This window comes from Hyla sarda, chromosome 12 (genome assembly GCF_029499605.1).
Source record: "Hyla sarda isolate aHylSar1 chromosome 12, aHylSar1.hap1, whole genome shotgun sequence".
NCBI classification, from domain to species: domain Eukaryota; kingdom Metazoa; phylum Chordata; class Amphibia; order Anura; family Hylidae; genus Hyla; species Hyla sarda.
This window is the reverse complement of record NC_079200.1, coordinates 42,621,858-42,639,816: the sequence shown is the minus strand read 5'-3', so window position 1 is coordinate 42,639,816 and position 17,959 is coordinate 42,621,858. Positions and strand designations below refer to the sequence as shown.

The following is a 17,959-nucleotide window of genomic DNA, read 5'->3' as shown; positions in this document are numbered from 1 at the left end:
AGGCTGTTCGGGGACAGGCAGAGGATGAAGAAGACCAGCGGGCTTCTGGCGAGGAGTCTTATCCCGGGCACAGACAGTGCAGGCTCGCACAAAGTCCACGACATCCGTCTCCAGAGTCGGCCACCAATAGAAGCGAGAGATGAGTTGCACGGATTTCTTGATGCCCGCATGACCTGCGAGATGGGAGGAGTGACCCCATTTGAGGATTCCGAGGCGTTGGCGTGGAGAGACGAAGGTCTTCCCTGGAGGAGTTTGCCTGATGGAGGCTGGAGAAGAGGAGATCAGGCAGTCAGGAGGACTGATGTGTTGCGGAGAGAGTTCTACTTCCGAGGCATCCGAGGAACGAGAGAGAGCATCGGCCCTAATGTTCTTATCGGCAGGCCGAAAATGAATTTCAAAATTAAATCGGGCAAAGAACAGAGACCACCTGGCCTGGCGAGGATTCAGCCGTTGGGCAGACTGGAGATAGGAGAGGTTCTTGTGATCGGTGTAAATAATAACTGGAAATCTTGATCCCTCCAGCAGATGCCTCCATTCCTCAAGTGCTAATTTAATGGCTAGAAGCTCTCGATCTCCGATGGAGTAGTTCCTCTCCGCCGGAGAGAAGGTCCTAGAAAAAAAACCACAAGTAACAGCATGCCCAGAAGAATTTTTTTGTAGAAGGACCGCTCCAGCTCCCACTGAGGAGGCATCAACCTCCAATAGGAAGGGTTTAGATGGGTCAGGTCTGGAGAGCACGGGAGCCGAAGAAAAGGCAGACTTGAGCCGTTTAAAGGCGTCTTCCGCTTGAGGAGGCCATGACTTAGGATTGGCATTTTTTTTGGTTAAAGCCACGATAGGAGCCACAATGGTAGAAAAATGTGGAATAAATTGTCTGTAATAATTGGCGAACCCCAAAAAACGTTGGATAGCACGGAGTCCGGAGGGGCGTGGCCAATCTAAGACGGCAGAGAGTTTGTCTGGATCCATTTGTAGTCCCTGGCCAGAGACCAAGTATCCTAGGAAAGGAAGAGATTGGCATTCAAACAGACATTTCTCCATCTTGGCATAAAGTTGATTGTCACGAAGTCTCTGAAGAACCATACGGACATGCTGGCGGTGTTCTTCTAGATTGGCAGAAAAAATCAGGATATCGTCCAAATATACAACAACACAGGAGTATAAGAGGTCACGAAAAATTTCATTAACAAAGTCTTGGAAGACGGCAGGGGCGTTGCACAGGCCAAAGGGCATGACCAGATACTCAAAGTGTCCATCTCTAGTGTTAAATGCCGTTTTCCATTCATCCCCCTCTCTGATGCGGATGAGATTATAAGCACCTCTTAAGTCCAGTTTGGTAAAGATGTGGGCACCTTGGAGGCGATCAAAGAGTTCAGAGATGAGAGGTAGGGGGTAGCGGTTCTTTATCGTGATTTTATTAAGACCGCGGTAGTCAATGCAAGGACGTAGAGAGCCATCTTTTTTGGACACAAAGAAAAATCCGGCTCCGGCAGGAGAGGAGGATTTACGGATAAAGCCCTTTTTTAAATTTTCCTGGATGTACTCAGACATAGCAAGAGTCTCTGGGGCGGACAGAGGATAAATTCTGCCCCGGGGTGGAGTAGTGCCCGGGAGGAGGTCAATAGGACAATCATAAGGCCTGTGAGGAGGTAGAGTCTCAGCTTGTTTTTTGCAAAAAACATCCGCAAAGTCCATATAGGCCTTAGGGAGACCGGTTACAGGGGGAACCACAGAGTCACGGCAAGGGGTACTGGGAACCGGTTTTAGGCAGTCCTTGAAACAAGAGGACCCCCAACTCTTGATCTCCCCAGTGGACCAATCCAGGGTTGGGGAATGGAGTTGAAGCCAGGGTAGTCCAAGGAGAATTTCGGAAGTGCAATTGGGGAGGACCAAAAATTCAATTTTCTCGTGATGAGATCCGATGCACATTAGAAGGGGCTCCGTGCGGAAACGTATGGTACAGTCCAATCTTTCATTGTTTACACAATTGATGTAGAGGGGTCTGGCGAGACTGGTCACCGGGATGTTGAACCTGTTGACGAGAGAGGCCAAAATAAAATTTCCTGCAGATCCGGAATCCAAGAAGGCCTTAGTAGAGAAGGAGAAGGCAGAGGCAGATATCCGCACAGGCACAGTAAGACGTGGAGAAGCAGAGTTGACATTAAGGACTGTCTCACCTTTGTGCGGAGTCAGCGTACGTCTTTCCAGGCGGGGAGGACGGATAGGACAATCCTTCAGGAAGTGTTCGGTACTGGCACAGTACAGGCAGAGATTCTCCATGCGGCGTCGTGTCCTCTCATGAGGTGTCAGGCGAGACCGGTCGACCTGCATAGCCTCCACGGCGGGAGGCACAGGAACGGATTGCAGGGGACCAGAGGAGAGAGGAGCCGGGGAGAAAAAACGCCTCGTGCGAACAAAGTCCATATCCTGGCGGAGCTCCTGACGCCTTTCGGAAAACGCATGTCAATGCGAGTGGCTAAATGAATGAGTTCGTGTAGGTTAGCAGGGATTTCTCGTGCGGCCAGAACATCTTTAATGTTGCTGGATAGGCCTTTTTTAAAGGTCGCGCAGAGGGCCTCATTATTCCAGGATAGTTCAGAAGCAAGAGTACGGAATTGTACTGCGTACTCGCCAACGGAAGAATTACCCTGGACCAGGTTCAACAGGGCAGTCTCAGCAGAAGAGGCTCGGGCAGGTTCCTCAAAGACACTTCGAATTTCCGAGAAGAAGGAGTGTATAGAGGCAGTGACGGGGTCATTGCGGTCCCAGAGCGGTGTGGCCCATGACAGAGCTTTTCCAGACAGAAGGCTGACTACGAAAGCCACCTTAGACCTTTCAGTAGGAAACTGGTCCGACATCATCTCCAAGTGCAGGGAACATTGGGAAAGAAAGCCACGGCAGAATTTAGAGTCCCCATCAAATTTATCCGGCAAGGATAGTCGTAGACCAGAAGCGGCCACTCGCTGCGGAGGAGGTGCAGGAGCTGGCGGAGGAGATGATTGCTGAAGCTGTGGTAGTAGCTGCTGTAGCATCACGGTCAGTTGAGACAGCTGTTGGCCTTGTTGCGCTATCTGTTGTGACTGCTGGGCGACCACCGTGGTGAGGTCGGCGACAACTGGCAGAGGAACTTCAGCGGGATCCATGGCCGGATCTACTGTCACGATGCCGGCTGGCAGGTAGTGGATCCTCTGTGCCAGAGAGGGATTGGCGTGGACCGTGCTAGTGGATCGGTTCTAAGTCACTACTGGTTTTCACCAGAGCCCGCCGCAAAGCGGGATGGTCTTGTTTTCCCTTAGTCCTAACAGTAGCACAACTTTCCCTCCCTAGTATTATTATCATTATTATTTTCCTTAGGTCTTAGTTCTTCTTGTTACAACACAAGGGGACAGAGGGTGACCCCTCCTTTATACAGGGTATTGTGGGTGTGTTTTGTTAATTAGTTTATTAATCAATAAAAATTCCATCTGTCCTACCAGTTCGCGGGGGGGTAGAATACCCCTATCTGTGCTACTGTTAGGACTAAGGGAAAACAAATTATCGTTAGAAATTAACGATTGTCAAGGCCATTTTCCCTTTTTTTTATGAACCCAGCAAAAAAAGGGTCTTAAACATTTCTGAAACTTTCTGAAATAATAAATGAGGCATGCCATGTCAGACAGCATTTTGGTGCAAATGACACTAGAATTCAGTAGCACTGGCAATAGTAAAGTTAGGATAATTAAGTATAATGCAGAGACTAAGCTATAGTCCGCACCACACTGCAGAGCCAGTGATCATTAACCCCTTCATGACCCAGCCCATTTTCACCTTCATGACCTGGGCATTTTTTGAAATTCCGACCACTGTCACTTTAAACATTAATAACTCTGGAATGCTTTTACTTATCATTCTGATTCCGAGATAGTTTTTTCGTGACATATTCTACTTTATGTTATTGGTAAAATTTCACTGATATTTGCATCCTTTCTTGGTAAAAAAACTAAAAATTTCATGAAAATTTTTAAAATTTAGCATTTTTCTAACTTTGAAAGTCTCTGCTTGAAAGGAAAATGGATATTCCAAATAAATTACATATTGATTCACATATACAATATGTCTACTTTGTGTTTGCATAAAAAAATTGACAAGTTTTTACTTTTGAAAGACACCAGAGGGCTTCAAAGTTCCGCAGCAATTTTCCAATTTTTCTCAAGATTTTCAAAATCGTAATTTTTCAGGGCCCAGTTCAGGTTGGAAGTGGATTTTAAGGGTCTTCATATTAGAAATACCCCATAAATGACCCCATTATAAAAACTGCACCCCCCAAAGTATTCAAAATGACATTCAGTAAGTGTTTTAACCCTTTAGGTGTTTCACAGGAATAGCAGCAAAGTGAAGGAGAAAATTCTAAATCTTCATTTTTTACACTCGCATTTTCTTGTAGACCCAATTTTTGAATTTTTACAAGGGGTAAAAGGAGAGAAATCACCCTAAAATTTGTAACCCAATTTCTCTCGAGTAAGGAAATACCTCATATGCGTATGTAAAGTGTTCGGCGGGCGCAGTAGAAGGCTCAGAAGGGAAGGAGCGACAATGGGATTTTGGAGAGTGAGTTTTTCTGAAAGGGTTTTTGGGGGGCATGTCCCATTTAGGAAGCCCCTATGGTGCCAGAACAGTGGACCCCCCCACATGTGACCCCATTTTGGAAACTATACCCCTCATGGAATTTAATAAGGGGTGCAGTGAGCATTTACACCCCACTGGCGTTTGACAGATATTTGAAACAGTGGATTGTGCAAATCAAAAATGTTATTTTTCATTTTCACAGACCACTGTTCCAAAAATCTGTCATACACCAGTGGGGTGTAAATGCTCACTGCACCCCTTATTACATTCTGTGAGGGGTGTAGTTTCCAAAATGGGGTCACATATGGATATTTATTGTTTTGCGTTTGTCAGAACTGCTGTAACAATCAGCCACCCCTGTGCAAATCGCCTCAAATGTACATGGTACACTCTTCCTTCTGGGCCTTGTTGTGTGCCCCCAGAGCACTTTGCGCCCACATATGTGGTATCTCCGTACTCGGGAGAAATTGCATTACAAATTTAGAGGGTCTTTTTTCCCTTTTACCTCTTGTGAAAATGAAAAGTATAGGGCAACACCAGCATGTCAGTGTAAAAAATTAATTTTTTTACACTAACATGCTGGTGTAGACCCCAACTTCACCTTTTCATAAGGGGTTAAAGAAGAAAAAGCCCCCCAAAATTTGTAAGGCAATTTCTCCCGAGTACGGCGATACCCCATATGTGTCCCAAAACTGTTGCCCTGATATACGACAGGGCTCCAAAGTGAGAGAGCGCCATGCGCATTTGAGGCCTGAATTAGGGATTTGCATAGGGGTGGACATAGGGGTATTCTATGCCAATGATTCCCAAACAGGGTGCCTCCAGCTGTTGCAAAACTCCCAGCATGCCTGGACAGTCAATGGCTGTCCGGCAATACTGGGAGTTATTATTTTGCAACAGCTGGAGGCTCCGTTTTGGAAACAGTAGCGTACCAGACGTTTTTCATTTTTTTGGGGGAGGGGGGCTGTGTAGGGGTATGTGTATATGTAGTGTTTTTTACTTTTTATTTTAGGTTAGTGTCAGTGTAGTGTAGTGTTTTTAGGGTACAGTCACATGGGCAGAGGTTCACAGCAAGTTTGCCGCTGGAAGTTTGAGCTGCAGCGCAAAATTTGCGCCATCTCAAACTTGCAGCACTCACTGTAAACCTCCGCCCATGTGAGTGTACCCTGTACATTCACATTGGGGGGTGGGGGCAAACATCCAGCTGTTGCAAACTCCGAGCATGCCCTTTGGCTGTCCGTGCATGCTGGGAGTTGTAGTTTTGCAACAGCTGGAGGAACACTGGTATGGAAACACTAAGTTAAGTAATAAACTTTCAAGTGTTTTGCAACCAAACTTAGTGTTTCCAAACCAGTGTGCCTCCAGCTGTTGCAAAACTACAACTCCCAGCATGCATGGTCTGTCAGTGCATGCTGGGAGTTATAGTTTTGCAACAATTGCAACAGCTGGAGGCACTGAGGTAGGAAACGGACAATGTTTCCCAACTAGTGTGCCTCCAGTTGTTGCAAAACTACAACTCCCAGCATGCCCAGACTGCCCAGGCATGCTGTAAGTTGTAGTTCGGCAATATCTGAAGGATCAGATGTTGCCGAACTACAACTTCCAGCATGCTTGGGCAGTCTGGGCATGCTGGGAGTTGTAGTTTTGCAACATCTGGAGGTCCACAGTTTGGAGACCACTGTATAATGGTCTCCAATCTGTGTTCTTCCAGATGTTAGAGAACTACAACTCCCAGCATGCCTGGACAGACTGAGCATGCTGAGATTTGTAGTTTTGCAACATCTGGAAGAGCACAGATTGAAGACCATTATACAGTGGTCTCCAAACTGAGGACCTCCAGATGTTGCAAAACTAAAACTCCCAGCATGCCCAGAAAGCCAAAGGCTGTCTGGGCATGCTGGGAGTTGCAGTTTTGAAACTCCCAGAGGCAGCAGTGAGATCGCTTTACGGCGATCTCACTGCTGCCAATGAAGATGCCGCACTGCTGCTGGAAACTCACCTCCGGGACGCAGCGCCGCCGGGACCACATGGAGGAATCCGCTCGCGCCGGGACCGCTCGGGACACCGCTCGGACGGGTAAGTGACGCCGGGGGACGGGTCAGGGACACTTAGCAGAGCGGTGTGTGTCCCGATCCCCGTGATCGGGACTCACACACCGCGCTGCTAAGTATTCTGATAGCGAAACGCTGCTATCAGCTAGTCAGATTTGACCAGCTGATAGCAGCTGGGGGGGGGTGGGGGATGAAACCCCCCGTGGTCGCATGGTAAGATGGCTGGCTATCAGTGATAGCCACCATCTTACCGGGCGCTGCGGGATGCCGCGAGTAGTGGCAAAAATGTTCATGACGTACCTGTATGTCATGGGTCGGGAACACCTTGCCACCCATGACGTACAGGTATGTCATAGGTCGGGAAGGGGTTAATTATATATTTCTATAATTCAGACATTTCCGCACGCGGTGATACCATATATGTTTATTTTTATTTATTTATTTATTTATTATTGTTTTTTTTTTTATGGGAAAAGGGAGGTGATTCAAACTTTTAATATGGGAGGGGTTAAATGATATTCATTCACTTTTTTTTTCACTTTTTTCACTTTTTTTTTTGCAGTGTTATAGCTCCCATAGGGACCTATAACACTGCACACACTGGTCTTTATCATTGATCACTGGTTTCTCATAGGAAACCAGTGATCGATGATTCTGCCGTATGACTGCTCATGCCTGGATCTCAGGCACTGAGCAGTCATTCGGCAATCGGACAGCGAGGAGGCAGGTAGGGGCCCTCCCGCTGTCCTGTCAGCTGTTCGGGATGCCGCGATTTCGCCACGGCTATCCCGAACAGCCCACTGAGTTAACCGGCATGGTTTCACTTTCGCTCAGCTCTGAGCGCGCGGCTAAAGGGTTAATAGCTATTAGTGGCGGGTCCCGGCTTCACTATGACGCCGGGCCCGCCATGATATGATGTGGGGTTACCGTGTAACCCCGCGTCATATCACGGGAGCAGGACCAAGGACGTACCAGTACGTCCTTGGTCCTTAAGGGGTTTAAAGTATGGGTGGAACGTAAAAAATGTTTTAAAATCACATGGAGTTTTGACTTTACTCCATTATGGTCAAATAAAGCACTTAAAGAATTCCTTAAAATTAATGATTCACACTTTTGGGTGAAAAAGGGGCTTCTTTATGTAAATCAATTATACGCTTTAGGTCAAATAAAGTCGTTTGAAGAGATAGCCCATAAGTATGGGGTGGCAGACAATCAGAAACATTGTTTTTTACAAATAAGTAACGCAGATCATAAATCAATAAAAGGAGAGTTGAGGAGAGAACATTCACATCCCCTTGTTGAATTAATGAGAGGGCCCCCTGTCCCTAAACCCATGACAAAAATGTATAAAATGCTGATGCTATCAGGGGTAGATGGGAAAGGGACTTGGGGGGGTTTACATTCAGATTCATGGGGCAGAGCCATTGTAAACATGAAATGTACATCATATAATAAGGCCCATGTAATGGTACAGTCTAAGATTTTGTATAGGATGTATTATACTCCATGGGGATGGAAGCGTATGGGCCTCAGACAGGATGCAAGCTGTCCAAAATGTCAGATGGAGGATGCTAACTTTTTGTATCTTATATGAAATTATTCCTATATTCCTACATTTTGGAATCATCAATGTTATTGATAAAAGGTATAACATTAAGATCGAACGAGACCCTTAGAGGCTTATCCTTGGAGATTTCGGGGATTCTATATATAAGAAAAGTTTAATAAGACTATTTCCTTATGCAAAGTTGCTGTCTGGGCATGCTGGGAGTTGTGGTTTTGCAGCGGTTGGGGGTTCACAGCTCGGAGACCACTGCTATAGAGGGTGCAAATGTATCCGAGCCCAGGAACTCAAATAATGTGAAATATGAGATGATCAAAATGGAGCCCCTGCGCTAATTACTTGGGTTCTGGGGTCTGTAAGGTCCATAGTAAAAACATCAGGTTCTGTCTATAGCAGATACTAAATCATGGCAGCTCTAAGAAACAAGCAGTCATCGTGACATCAGACATGTGATGTCATAGACAGCTGGAGTCCTGACATTCCACTGACAGCCGCCCGAGCCTTCATTCTGTAGATTGTTACAGTGCGATTAGTATCTTTTTCTTCTTGACTGAGATGAAGCTAAAAGGTTTGGGGTTCGTCCCCCTCCTGTTGGTGTTTTGGTGTGCGGCCTGGCTTGCCACCAGCTACATCGTGACGGTCGTCCTCGGCCATGCCGCCTCGCCACTGATGAGCATCAGGTAAGATAAACAAGCACAAGATTCTTATTTCATGGGTTGGGAGTGAGGAAATATCCACAATAACATTGGTTTCTTTTCCTTCACAGTGACGTGGGAAATTTATTTCCCGAAAACATATTATTGAGAATTGGATTTATAGGGACATCCATTGGCACTTTGGTACTAACCTTTCTTATTTATAAGTATATGGTTATGCATACTGAAGAGTTCAGGGGTCATCAGGTCCTGATCCAGAGGATCCTGCTCGCCATTGTGTGGGCCTCCTGTTTTGCCACAGCTGTCATGCATGTATTGTCCCCCGAAGAATATCCCAGGATACACTTTGTCAGCACGGTAATTTCCATTACATGTGAAGCCTTATACTACCTTGGGCAGTCCATCCAGATGTATAAATTACCAGGAGCAAAAAAAGTCATCCACCATAGTAGATGCACCTGCTGTGGCCTGGCTTTTACCTGCGCAATTTTCTACTTTGGATATAAAACATTACAGGAATTATTCCATAATGATGAAGACTGGGACGAGATCCGTGAAATCACCACCATAATCATCGAGTGGGTGATGCTTCTACTGATCCTGATAAACATCGTGACCTATTATTCCACCATGCAGAGGTTAATGTTAACCGTCTCCAGGAACAGCTGCAAACTCTCTCTTAGAGTAAGAATTGATGACTTCGGGGTTTAGACCACCACGGGGGCCATCAAGTGGACTTCTGGGAGAGATACTGCACAGGACACGGAAAAACCATCTAAAGAATAATAACTGGGGGACTACATATGGTGCCAGTAATCATGGCACAATAATATGAGCTGGTGATATTACCTATACAAAAAAAATAAAAAAAAATTACAAAAAAATATTGCTGTGTGACGTGTAATACCTACCGTATATACTCGAGTATAAGCCGAGTTTTTCAGCACTATTTTTTGTGCTGAAAACCCCCCCTCGGCTTATACTCGAGTGAACTCTCCGCCTGTCAATCCCTTCTCAGTGGTCTTCAACCTGCAGACCTCCCAATGTTGCAAAACTACAACTCCCAGCATGCTGGGTGTTGTAGTTTTGAAACCTCTGGAGGTCTGCAGGTTGAAGACCACTGCAGCCTTCGTCATCATCTAGCCCCCCCCCCCTTTTGTTTTGTACTCACCTCCCCTCAGCGGGAAGTTAGGGTGAGCTGGTCCGGTGGGGAGGGTTAGTCATTGCGGGCTGTCCATTTTAAAAGGGGGGGCCCTCTTCTCCGCGCTTTGGGCCTGCCCCGGACTAGTGACGTTGCCTTGATGACTACGCACAGGGACTTTCATGCGCAACGTCCCTGTGCATCGTCGTCAAGGCAACGTCACTAGGACCAGCTCACCCTAACTTCCCGCCCAGGGAAGGTGAGTACAGGGAGCCCAGGGAGGTGAGTACAAAACAAAAAGTTGGTGGTGGGGGGGGGGGGGGGCTGGATGATGACGAAGGCCGCAGTGGTCTTCAACCTGCGGACCTCCGGAGGTTTCAAAACTACAACTCCCAGCATGCCCAGACAGCCGTTGGCTGTCCGGGCATGCTGGGAGTTGTAGTTTTGCAACATCTGGAGGTCCGCAGGTTGAAGACCACTGATGAAGGGATTGACAGGCGGTAATGATAATGAAGGGGGGGGATGATGACGAAGGCTGCAGTGGTCTTCAACCTGCGGACCTCCATTGGTTTCAAAACTACAACTCCCAGCATGCCCAGACAGCCGATGGCTGTCCGGGCATGCTGGGAGTTGTAGTTTTGCAACATCTGGATGTCTGCAGGTTGAAGACCACTGGTGAAGGGATTGACAGGCGGTGATGATGAAGGGGGGGATGATGATGGGGGTCTGGATGATTACATGGGGGGATGATGTATTTCCCACCCTATGCTTATAGTCGAGTCAATAACTTTTTCCGGGTTTTTGGGGTGAAATTAGGGGCCCCGGCTTATATTCGGGTCGGCTTATACTCGAGTATATACGGTAGGTTTTCTTTATTTTACTACTTAAAAACAAATTATAACTATATGCACCAAAATTTGTCCTATTCTGACCCCTATAACTTTTTTAGTTTTCTGTATACGGAGTGATAGAAGGGCTCATTTTTTGCGCTGTGGTCTGAAGTTTTTATCGGTACCATGATTGCTTTGATCAGACTTTTTGATCACTTTTTATACATTTTTTAGGGTATACAAAAATACACAATTTTGAGAATTTGCCGTTTAATTAACATTATATTTTTTTTAGTTTGGACATTTAGGGGACTTTTAGGAGGAATCATGTGGTTCCTCATGCAGATCAATGTGGTTCCATAGAACCGCAGTGATCTATGTGCTCTGCGCTCGATTGAAATAGCCTGGTCCTGCCAGGCTTTTCCGTTCTCAGCGCAGCAGCTGCCATGGAAGGAGAGGTAAGCCCTCCGGCTAGCTCCGAATCAACCCCACTGGATCACCAGGGAGAGTTTACAGGGTTCTTTAGACGCCGCTGACAGCTTTGACAGCAGCAATTTAAAGGGTTAATAGCCGCCGTCGGCGAGCGCCGCATGTTGGCTATTAACCCCTTAAGGACTGAGCCCTTTTTCACCTTAAGGACTCGGCCATTTTTTGCAATTCTGACCACTGTCACTTTAAACATTAATAACTCTGGAATGCTTTTAGTTATCATTCTGATTCCGAGATTGTTTTTTCGTGACATATTCTACTTTAACGTAGTGGTAAAAAATTTTGGTAACTTGCATCCTTTCTTGGTGAAAAATCTCCAAATTTGATGAAAAGTTTGAAAATTTTGCATTTTTCTAACTTTGAAGCTCTCTGCTTGTAAGGAAAATGGATATTCCAAATAATTTTTTTTTATTCACATATACAATATGTCTACTTTATGTTTGCATCATAAAACTTATGAGTTTTTACTTTTGGAAGACACCAGAGGGCTTCAAAGTTTCGCAGCAATTTTCCAATTTTTCACAAAATTTTGAAACTCGCTTTTTTTCAGGGACCAGTTCAGGTTTGAAGTGGATTTGAAGGGTCTTCATATTATAAATACCCCATAAATTACCCCATTATAAAAACTACACCCCCCAAAGTATTCAAAATGACATTCAGTAAGCGTTTTAACCCTTTACGGGTTTCACAGGAATAGCAGCAAAGTGAAGGAGAAAATTCACAATCTTCATTTTTTACACTCGCATGTTCTTGTAGACCCAATTTTTTGAATTTTTGCAAGGGGTAAAAAGGAGAAAATTTTTACTTGTGTTTGAAACCCAATTTCTCTCGAGTAAGCACATACCTCATATGTCTATGTTAATTGTTCAGCGGGCGCAGTAGAGGGCTCAGAAGGGAAGAAGCGTCAAATGGTTTTTGGGGGGCATGTCACCTTTAGGAAGCCCCTATGTTGCCAGAACAGCAAAAAACCCCACATGGCATCCCATTTTGGAAACTAGACCCCTCGGGGAACGTAACAAGGGGTAATGTGAACCTTAATACCCCACAGGTGTTTCACGACTTTTGCATATGTAAAAAAAAATAAAAAATTTTTACCTAAAATGCTTCTTTTCCCAAAAACTTTACATTTTTAAAAAGGGTAAAAGCAGAAAATACCCCCCAAAATTTGAAGCCCAATTTCTCCCGAGTACGGCGATACCCCATATGTGACCTTTAACTGTTGCCTTGAAATACGACAGGGCTCCAAAGTGAGAGCGCCATGCGCATTTGAGGCCTAAATTAGGGATTGCATAGGGGTGGACATAGGGGTATTCTACGCCAGTGATTCCCAAACAGGGTGCCTCCAGCTGTTGCAAAACTCCCAGCATGCCTGGACATTCAACGGCTGTCCGACAATACTGGGAGTTGTTGTTTTGCAACAGCTGGAGGCTCCGTTTTGGAAACCGTGGCGTACCAGAAGTTTTTCATTTTTATTGGGGAGGGGAGGGGGGCTGTGTAGGGGTATGTGTATATGTAGTGTTTTTTTACTTTTTATTTTATTTTTTGTGTTAGTGTAGTGTAGTGTTTTTAGGGTACAGTCGCACGGGCGGGGGTTCACAGTAGTTTCTCGCTGGCAGTTTGAGCTGTTGCAGAAAATTTGCTGCAGCTCAAACTTGCAGCCCGATACTTACTGTAAGCCTCCGCCCATGTGAGTGTACCCTGTACATTAAAATTGCGGGGGACATCCAGCTGTTGCAAAACTACAACTCCCAGCATGCGCTGACAGACTGTACATGCTGAGAGTTTTAGTTTTGCAACAGCTGTAGGCACACTGGTTATGTATCACGGAGTTTGTGACCTTACTCAGTGTTTCAAAACCAGTGTGCCTCCAGCTGTTGCAAAACTACAACTCCCAGCATGTACGGTGCATGGTGTAAGGTGACTGCTGGGAGTTGTAGTTTGCAACAGCTGGAGGCACACCGGTCGTGAAACACTGAGTTAGGTAAAAAAAAAACTCTAAGTTTCACAACCAGTGTGCCTTCAGCTGTTGCAAAACTACAACTCTCAGCAGTCACCGACAGCAAACGGGCATGCTGGGAGTTGTAGTTATGCAACCAGCAGATGCACCACTACAACTCCCAGCATGCACTTTAGCTGTTTGTGCAAGCTGGGAGTTGTAGTTATACAACAGCTGAAGGTACTCTTTTCCATAGAAAAAATGTGCCTCCAGCTGTTGCAAAACCATAAGTCGCAGCATGCCCATAAGGGAATGCTGGGAGTTGTGGTGGTCTGCCTCCTGCTGTTGCATAACTACAGCTCCCAGCATGCCCTTTTTGCATGCTGGGAGCTGTTGCTAAGCAACAGCAGGAGGCTGTAACTCACCTCCTGCTGCTGCTCCATCGCCGCCGCCGTCGCTCCTGGGGCCCCGATCCCAACATGGACGCCGACGAATCAGGGCGATCGTGAGGTGGCACCAGTGCCACCTCACCCCTGCAGGCTCTGGCTGTTCGGGGCCGTCAGAGACTGCCCCGAACAGCCTGTAATTCCGGGTCACCGGGTCACTGGAGACCCGATTGACCCGGAATCGCCGCAGATCGCTGGACTGGGCATAATGACCCCCCTGGGCGATATGCTGGGATGCCTGCTGAACGATTTCAGCAGGCATCCGGCTCCGCTCCCCAACCGGCTAGCGGTGGGGACCGGAATTCCCACGGGCGTATGGATACGCCCTGCGTCCTTAAGGACTCGGAATGCAGGGCGTATCCATACGCCCTGCGTCCTTAAGAGGTTAACACCGACCCTCAGCTACAAGAATCAGCTGAGGGTCAGCTGGTATGACGCGGGCTCGAGTCGGGAGCCTGCACATGTATACACGTCCTTGGTCGTTAACCAGTTAAAGGGATCATAGGTTTGTTTCAATGGGTGGGGGATTATGGGAATTTAGTTTAAGAGAATGAACTCAAACAGGAAATAGCCCGTTCACAATAAGATAGCCACAGTGCTATGGTAATCTTACAACATAGCAATCTAGTTCCAAGACAAACACAGATCCTTCCTAAGCATGTCCATTACTGTTTGGCAGGTAAGTTCTAAAATCACCTTATGGTGGAGAACCCCTTTAATATTACATCATACTAGCATTTTGGAACCTGTTCCATCCTTCAACTTCAAAGACTAGAGTTATCTCTTCAGAATCGTGTAAACTTATAGCTTCTTGATGTATTTCAGTTTTGTGAATGTAAACATGATGAAAAATTATACAACTTTATAGTTTATGTTACAATTCCTCACAGGGTCAGATTAACTGTACCATAGGCCCCGGGCTGTTCATAATGAAACGTGTTGGACATAGTCTGATGAGGTTAGGAACAAGTTAACTGCCATAAGGATTACCAGGCTAGTGTCAGGAATGTGGGTACCCTTATTAGGGCGAGTGCTTCTATGTACAAGCATTCAGGACCTACTGCATACAGGCCCAGGTAGCTAAGGTACTGAGGTTGTCCCTTTTTAGGGTGAGCGCCCCAGTTACATATCAGTGATAATACTATATTACTTTGGCACCTGTATATTATTTTTACTTTATATAAGTCTGTAATGCTTGGGGATTGGATTTTAACAAATACTATTAAAAGTTAAGTTTTAACTATACACAAATAACTCTCTTTTGCTAGATAAAGGTCAACAGCCAAATGCGCTTGTGGTGATGGATATGGAAGGGCAGATGTTATTAACCTTTTGTGATCGTTATGCCAGGACGTGGTTGTCCTGTACACCACCCGAGGTAGACCAGCTTCACCTGTGCCAGGCACGGGGCAAATTATCACTCCAACGCAAGGTCACGGTTAACTGGTATGCTTTACTGAGGTAGACAAGGTGTTAAAGTCCAAACAGCAGGTGAACTTAGGGAAGCTTATCAGCTTGCTGGGACTTGTGGTTGTAATTATATAGATTGATGCAGTCATGCTTGAATTTTGTATTTGACAGACTTGACTTGACTACTTGGACTGGACTTCAGAGGAATCCCCACTATGTTTAGATCCTACCGTTGACTTTGACTTTCATCCACTGTGTAGGGGTGAACTTGAAGTAGAAGCATGGTGGCTGGACTAAGCCTCAGGCCTCCTTCAGGAACACTCCACAGACTCCTCAGACTTGTCTTCACTGTACCTCAGCTGCAAGAGTGCTAGAGCTCAAGAGAGTGAGCTGAACCCTGACCTCACTATATAAGGGGGACAGTTTAGAGAGATCCCATTGGTCACTGATAAGCCACCTGTTCACCTTGCATACTCCCCTTGGTTACTAAGAACATTATTTAAAGGGACAAACACTTAGATTAACCAACTTATAACTGGAGATGTTATAGTCCTTAGGAGGGATGTGGACCCATGGGGACACTGGAATAGAAACGCCACACAGGATGGGCAGGTTTACAGAACAGCAGATTCTGTATACCTCTTTACTGTATACCTGTAAGAGTCATGCATTTACCAAATACCAGTATACTAGGAACAAGTATTATCCCATACATAGTAATAACATACTGTTACTAACCAAAACCCATTATATCAAGACCAATATGTCCAAGAGTTAGCTCTCTTAATTGTGCCCACACATAATAATTAGCCCCCCTAATAGTGCCCCGCACAGTAGTTAGTCAACTTACTAGTGCCCCTTCACAGAAGATAGCCCCCATTAGTGCCCGAACACAGTAGTTACTCCCTAATAATGCCCCACACAGTAGTAACCCCCTAATAGTCACCCACACAGTATTCACCTCTGGTAATACTCCCTTCACACAGTAGTTGCCCCCTATTTTGCCCCACACAGTAGTTAGCTCTAGTAGTAACTCACACTGTCAGCCTCCACACCAGTATCCTCACAGGTAGTTAGACCCCACTAGTGCCCCCTTACAGTAGTGAGCCACCCCAGTAGTTCTTCCTTACAGTAGATAGCCAATAATAGTGCCCGAACACAGTAATTAGATCCCCCAATAGTTCACTAGTAAATAGCCCTTCCACTTTGGCTCCTCCTCTTACTGCAGGACACTGTCTTAGCCAGGGTGCAACATTTCTGACTAGCTGCAAGCTACAGGCTTAAAGCGTATCGGTCAGATCCTCCACCCCAAAAAATATTTTTTAATTTTTTTTCAATCCATTGCTCATTACCTAATCCTGACCTAATTTTTATGTGTCTAGCACCTTTATTTATTTTTTGTTACACTTTTATTGTTGCTAACTTGCTTGAATTCCTCTCCAAGGGAGGGGGCGTGGCCTCACTGTGCAGGTCTCCGCCCCCTCCCTCAGTAGGCTGTCTGCTCACATCTCCCCTAGCATCTCCCTTAGCATAATCAAAACTACAACTTCCAGCATGTTCTTGTCACGAATCGGCTGGCTGGAGGTGGATCCTCTGTGCCAGAGAGGGATTGGCGTGGAACGTGTTGGTGGACCGGTTCTAAGTTGCTACTCGTATTCACCAGAGCCCGCCGCAAAGCGGGATGGTCTTGCAGCGGCGGTAGCAACCAGGTCGTATCCACCAGCAACGGCTCAACCTCTCTGACTGCTGAAGATAAGCGCGGTACAAGGGAGTAGACAAGAGCAAGGTCGGACGTAGCAGAAGGTCAGGGCAGGCAGCAAGGATCGTAGTCAGGGGCAACGGCAGGAGGTCTGGAACACAGGCTAGGAACACACAAGGGAACGCTTTCTCTGGCACAATGGCAACAAGATCCGGCGAGGGAGTGCAGGGGAAGTGAGGTATAAGTAGGGAGTGCACAGGTGAACATACTGATTAAGCCTGCTGCGCCAATCAGTGGCGCAGTGGCCCTTTAAATTGCAGAGACCCGGCGCGTGCGCGCCCTAAGGAGCGGGGCCGCACGCGCCGGGACAAGACAGACGGGGAACCGGTCAGGTACGGGAGCCGGGATGCGCATCGCGAGCGGGCGCCTCCCGCATCGCGAATCGCATCCCGGCTGGGAGTGATATTGCAGCGCACCCGGTCAGCAGGTCTGACCGGGGCGCTGCGAATGAGAGGATGCTGCGAGCGCTCCGGGGAGGAGCGGGGACCCGGAGCGCTCGGCGTAACAGTACCCCCCCCCTTGGGTCTCCCCCTCTTCTTGGGGCCTGAGAACCTGAGGATAAGACTTTTGTCTAGGATGTTGTCCTCAGGTTCCCAGGATCTCTCCTCTGGGCCACAGTTTTCCCAATCCACTAAAAAAAATCTTTTACCTCTGACAGTCTTGGAGGCCAGAATCTCCTTCACGGAGAAGACGTCAGATGAACCGAAAACAGGAGTGGGAGAAACAACTTTGGGAGAGAAGCGGTTAATGATGAGTGGTTTAAGGAGAGAGACATGGAAGGCATTGGGAATACGGAGAGAAGGAGGAAGAAGGAGTTTGTAAGAGACAGGGTTAATCTGGCACAAGATTTTGAAAGGATCAAGATAGCGTGGTCCCAGTTTGTAACTGGGGACACGAAAGCGGACATATTTAGCGGAGAGCCATACCTTGTCTCCGGGAGCAAAAATGGGGGGAGTTCTTCTTTTTTTATCAGCAAATCTTTTCATCCGGGATGAAGCCTGTAAAAGAGAATTTTGGGTTTCTTTCCAAATGGTGGAAAGATCACGAGTCACTTCATCCACAGCGGGCAAAC

At 46.6% G+C, this 17,959-nt stretch overlaps 2 protein-coding genes across 6 annotated transcripts in view; both read left to right on the top strand.

The window, feature by feature from the left end:
• Positions 1–17,959, top strand: part of KCNH6 (potassium voltage-gated channel subfamily H member 6) — a 531,028-nt gene that overhangs the window by 353,510 nt on the left and 159,559 nt on the right. The gene's annotated exons all lie outside the window — the stretch shown is intronic.
• LOC130296542 (DNA damage-regulated autophagy modulator protein 2-like) lies at positions 8,776–9,587 on the top strand. Its single transcript, XM_056548179.1, has 2 exons — positions 8,776–8,900; positions 8,987–9,587. Exons 1-2 carry the CDS (start codon positions 8,776–8,778, stop codon positions 9,585–9,587), a joined length of 726 nt encoding a protein of 241 aa, XP_056404154.1.

Bases quoted from the DNA above. Each gene is read 5' to 3' on its own strand.
- LOC130296542 (XM_056548179.1), top strand. From the start codon at position 8,776: ATGAAGCTAAAAGGTTTGGGGTTCGTCCCCCTCCTGTTGGTGTTTTGG. The intron at 8,901-8,986 runs GTAAGATAAACA...TTTCCTTCACAG, and splicing joins TCGCCACTGATGAGCATCAG to TGACGTGGGAAATTTATTTC.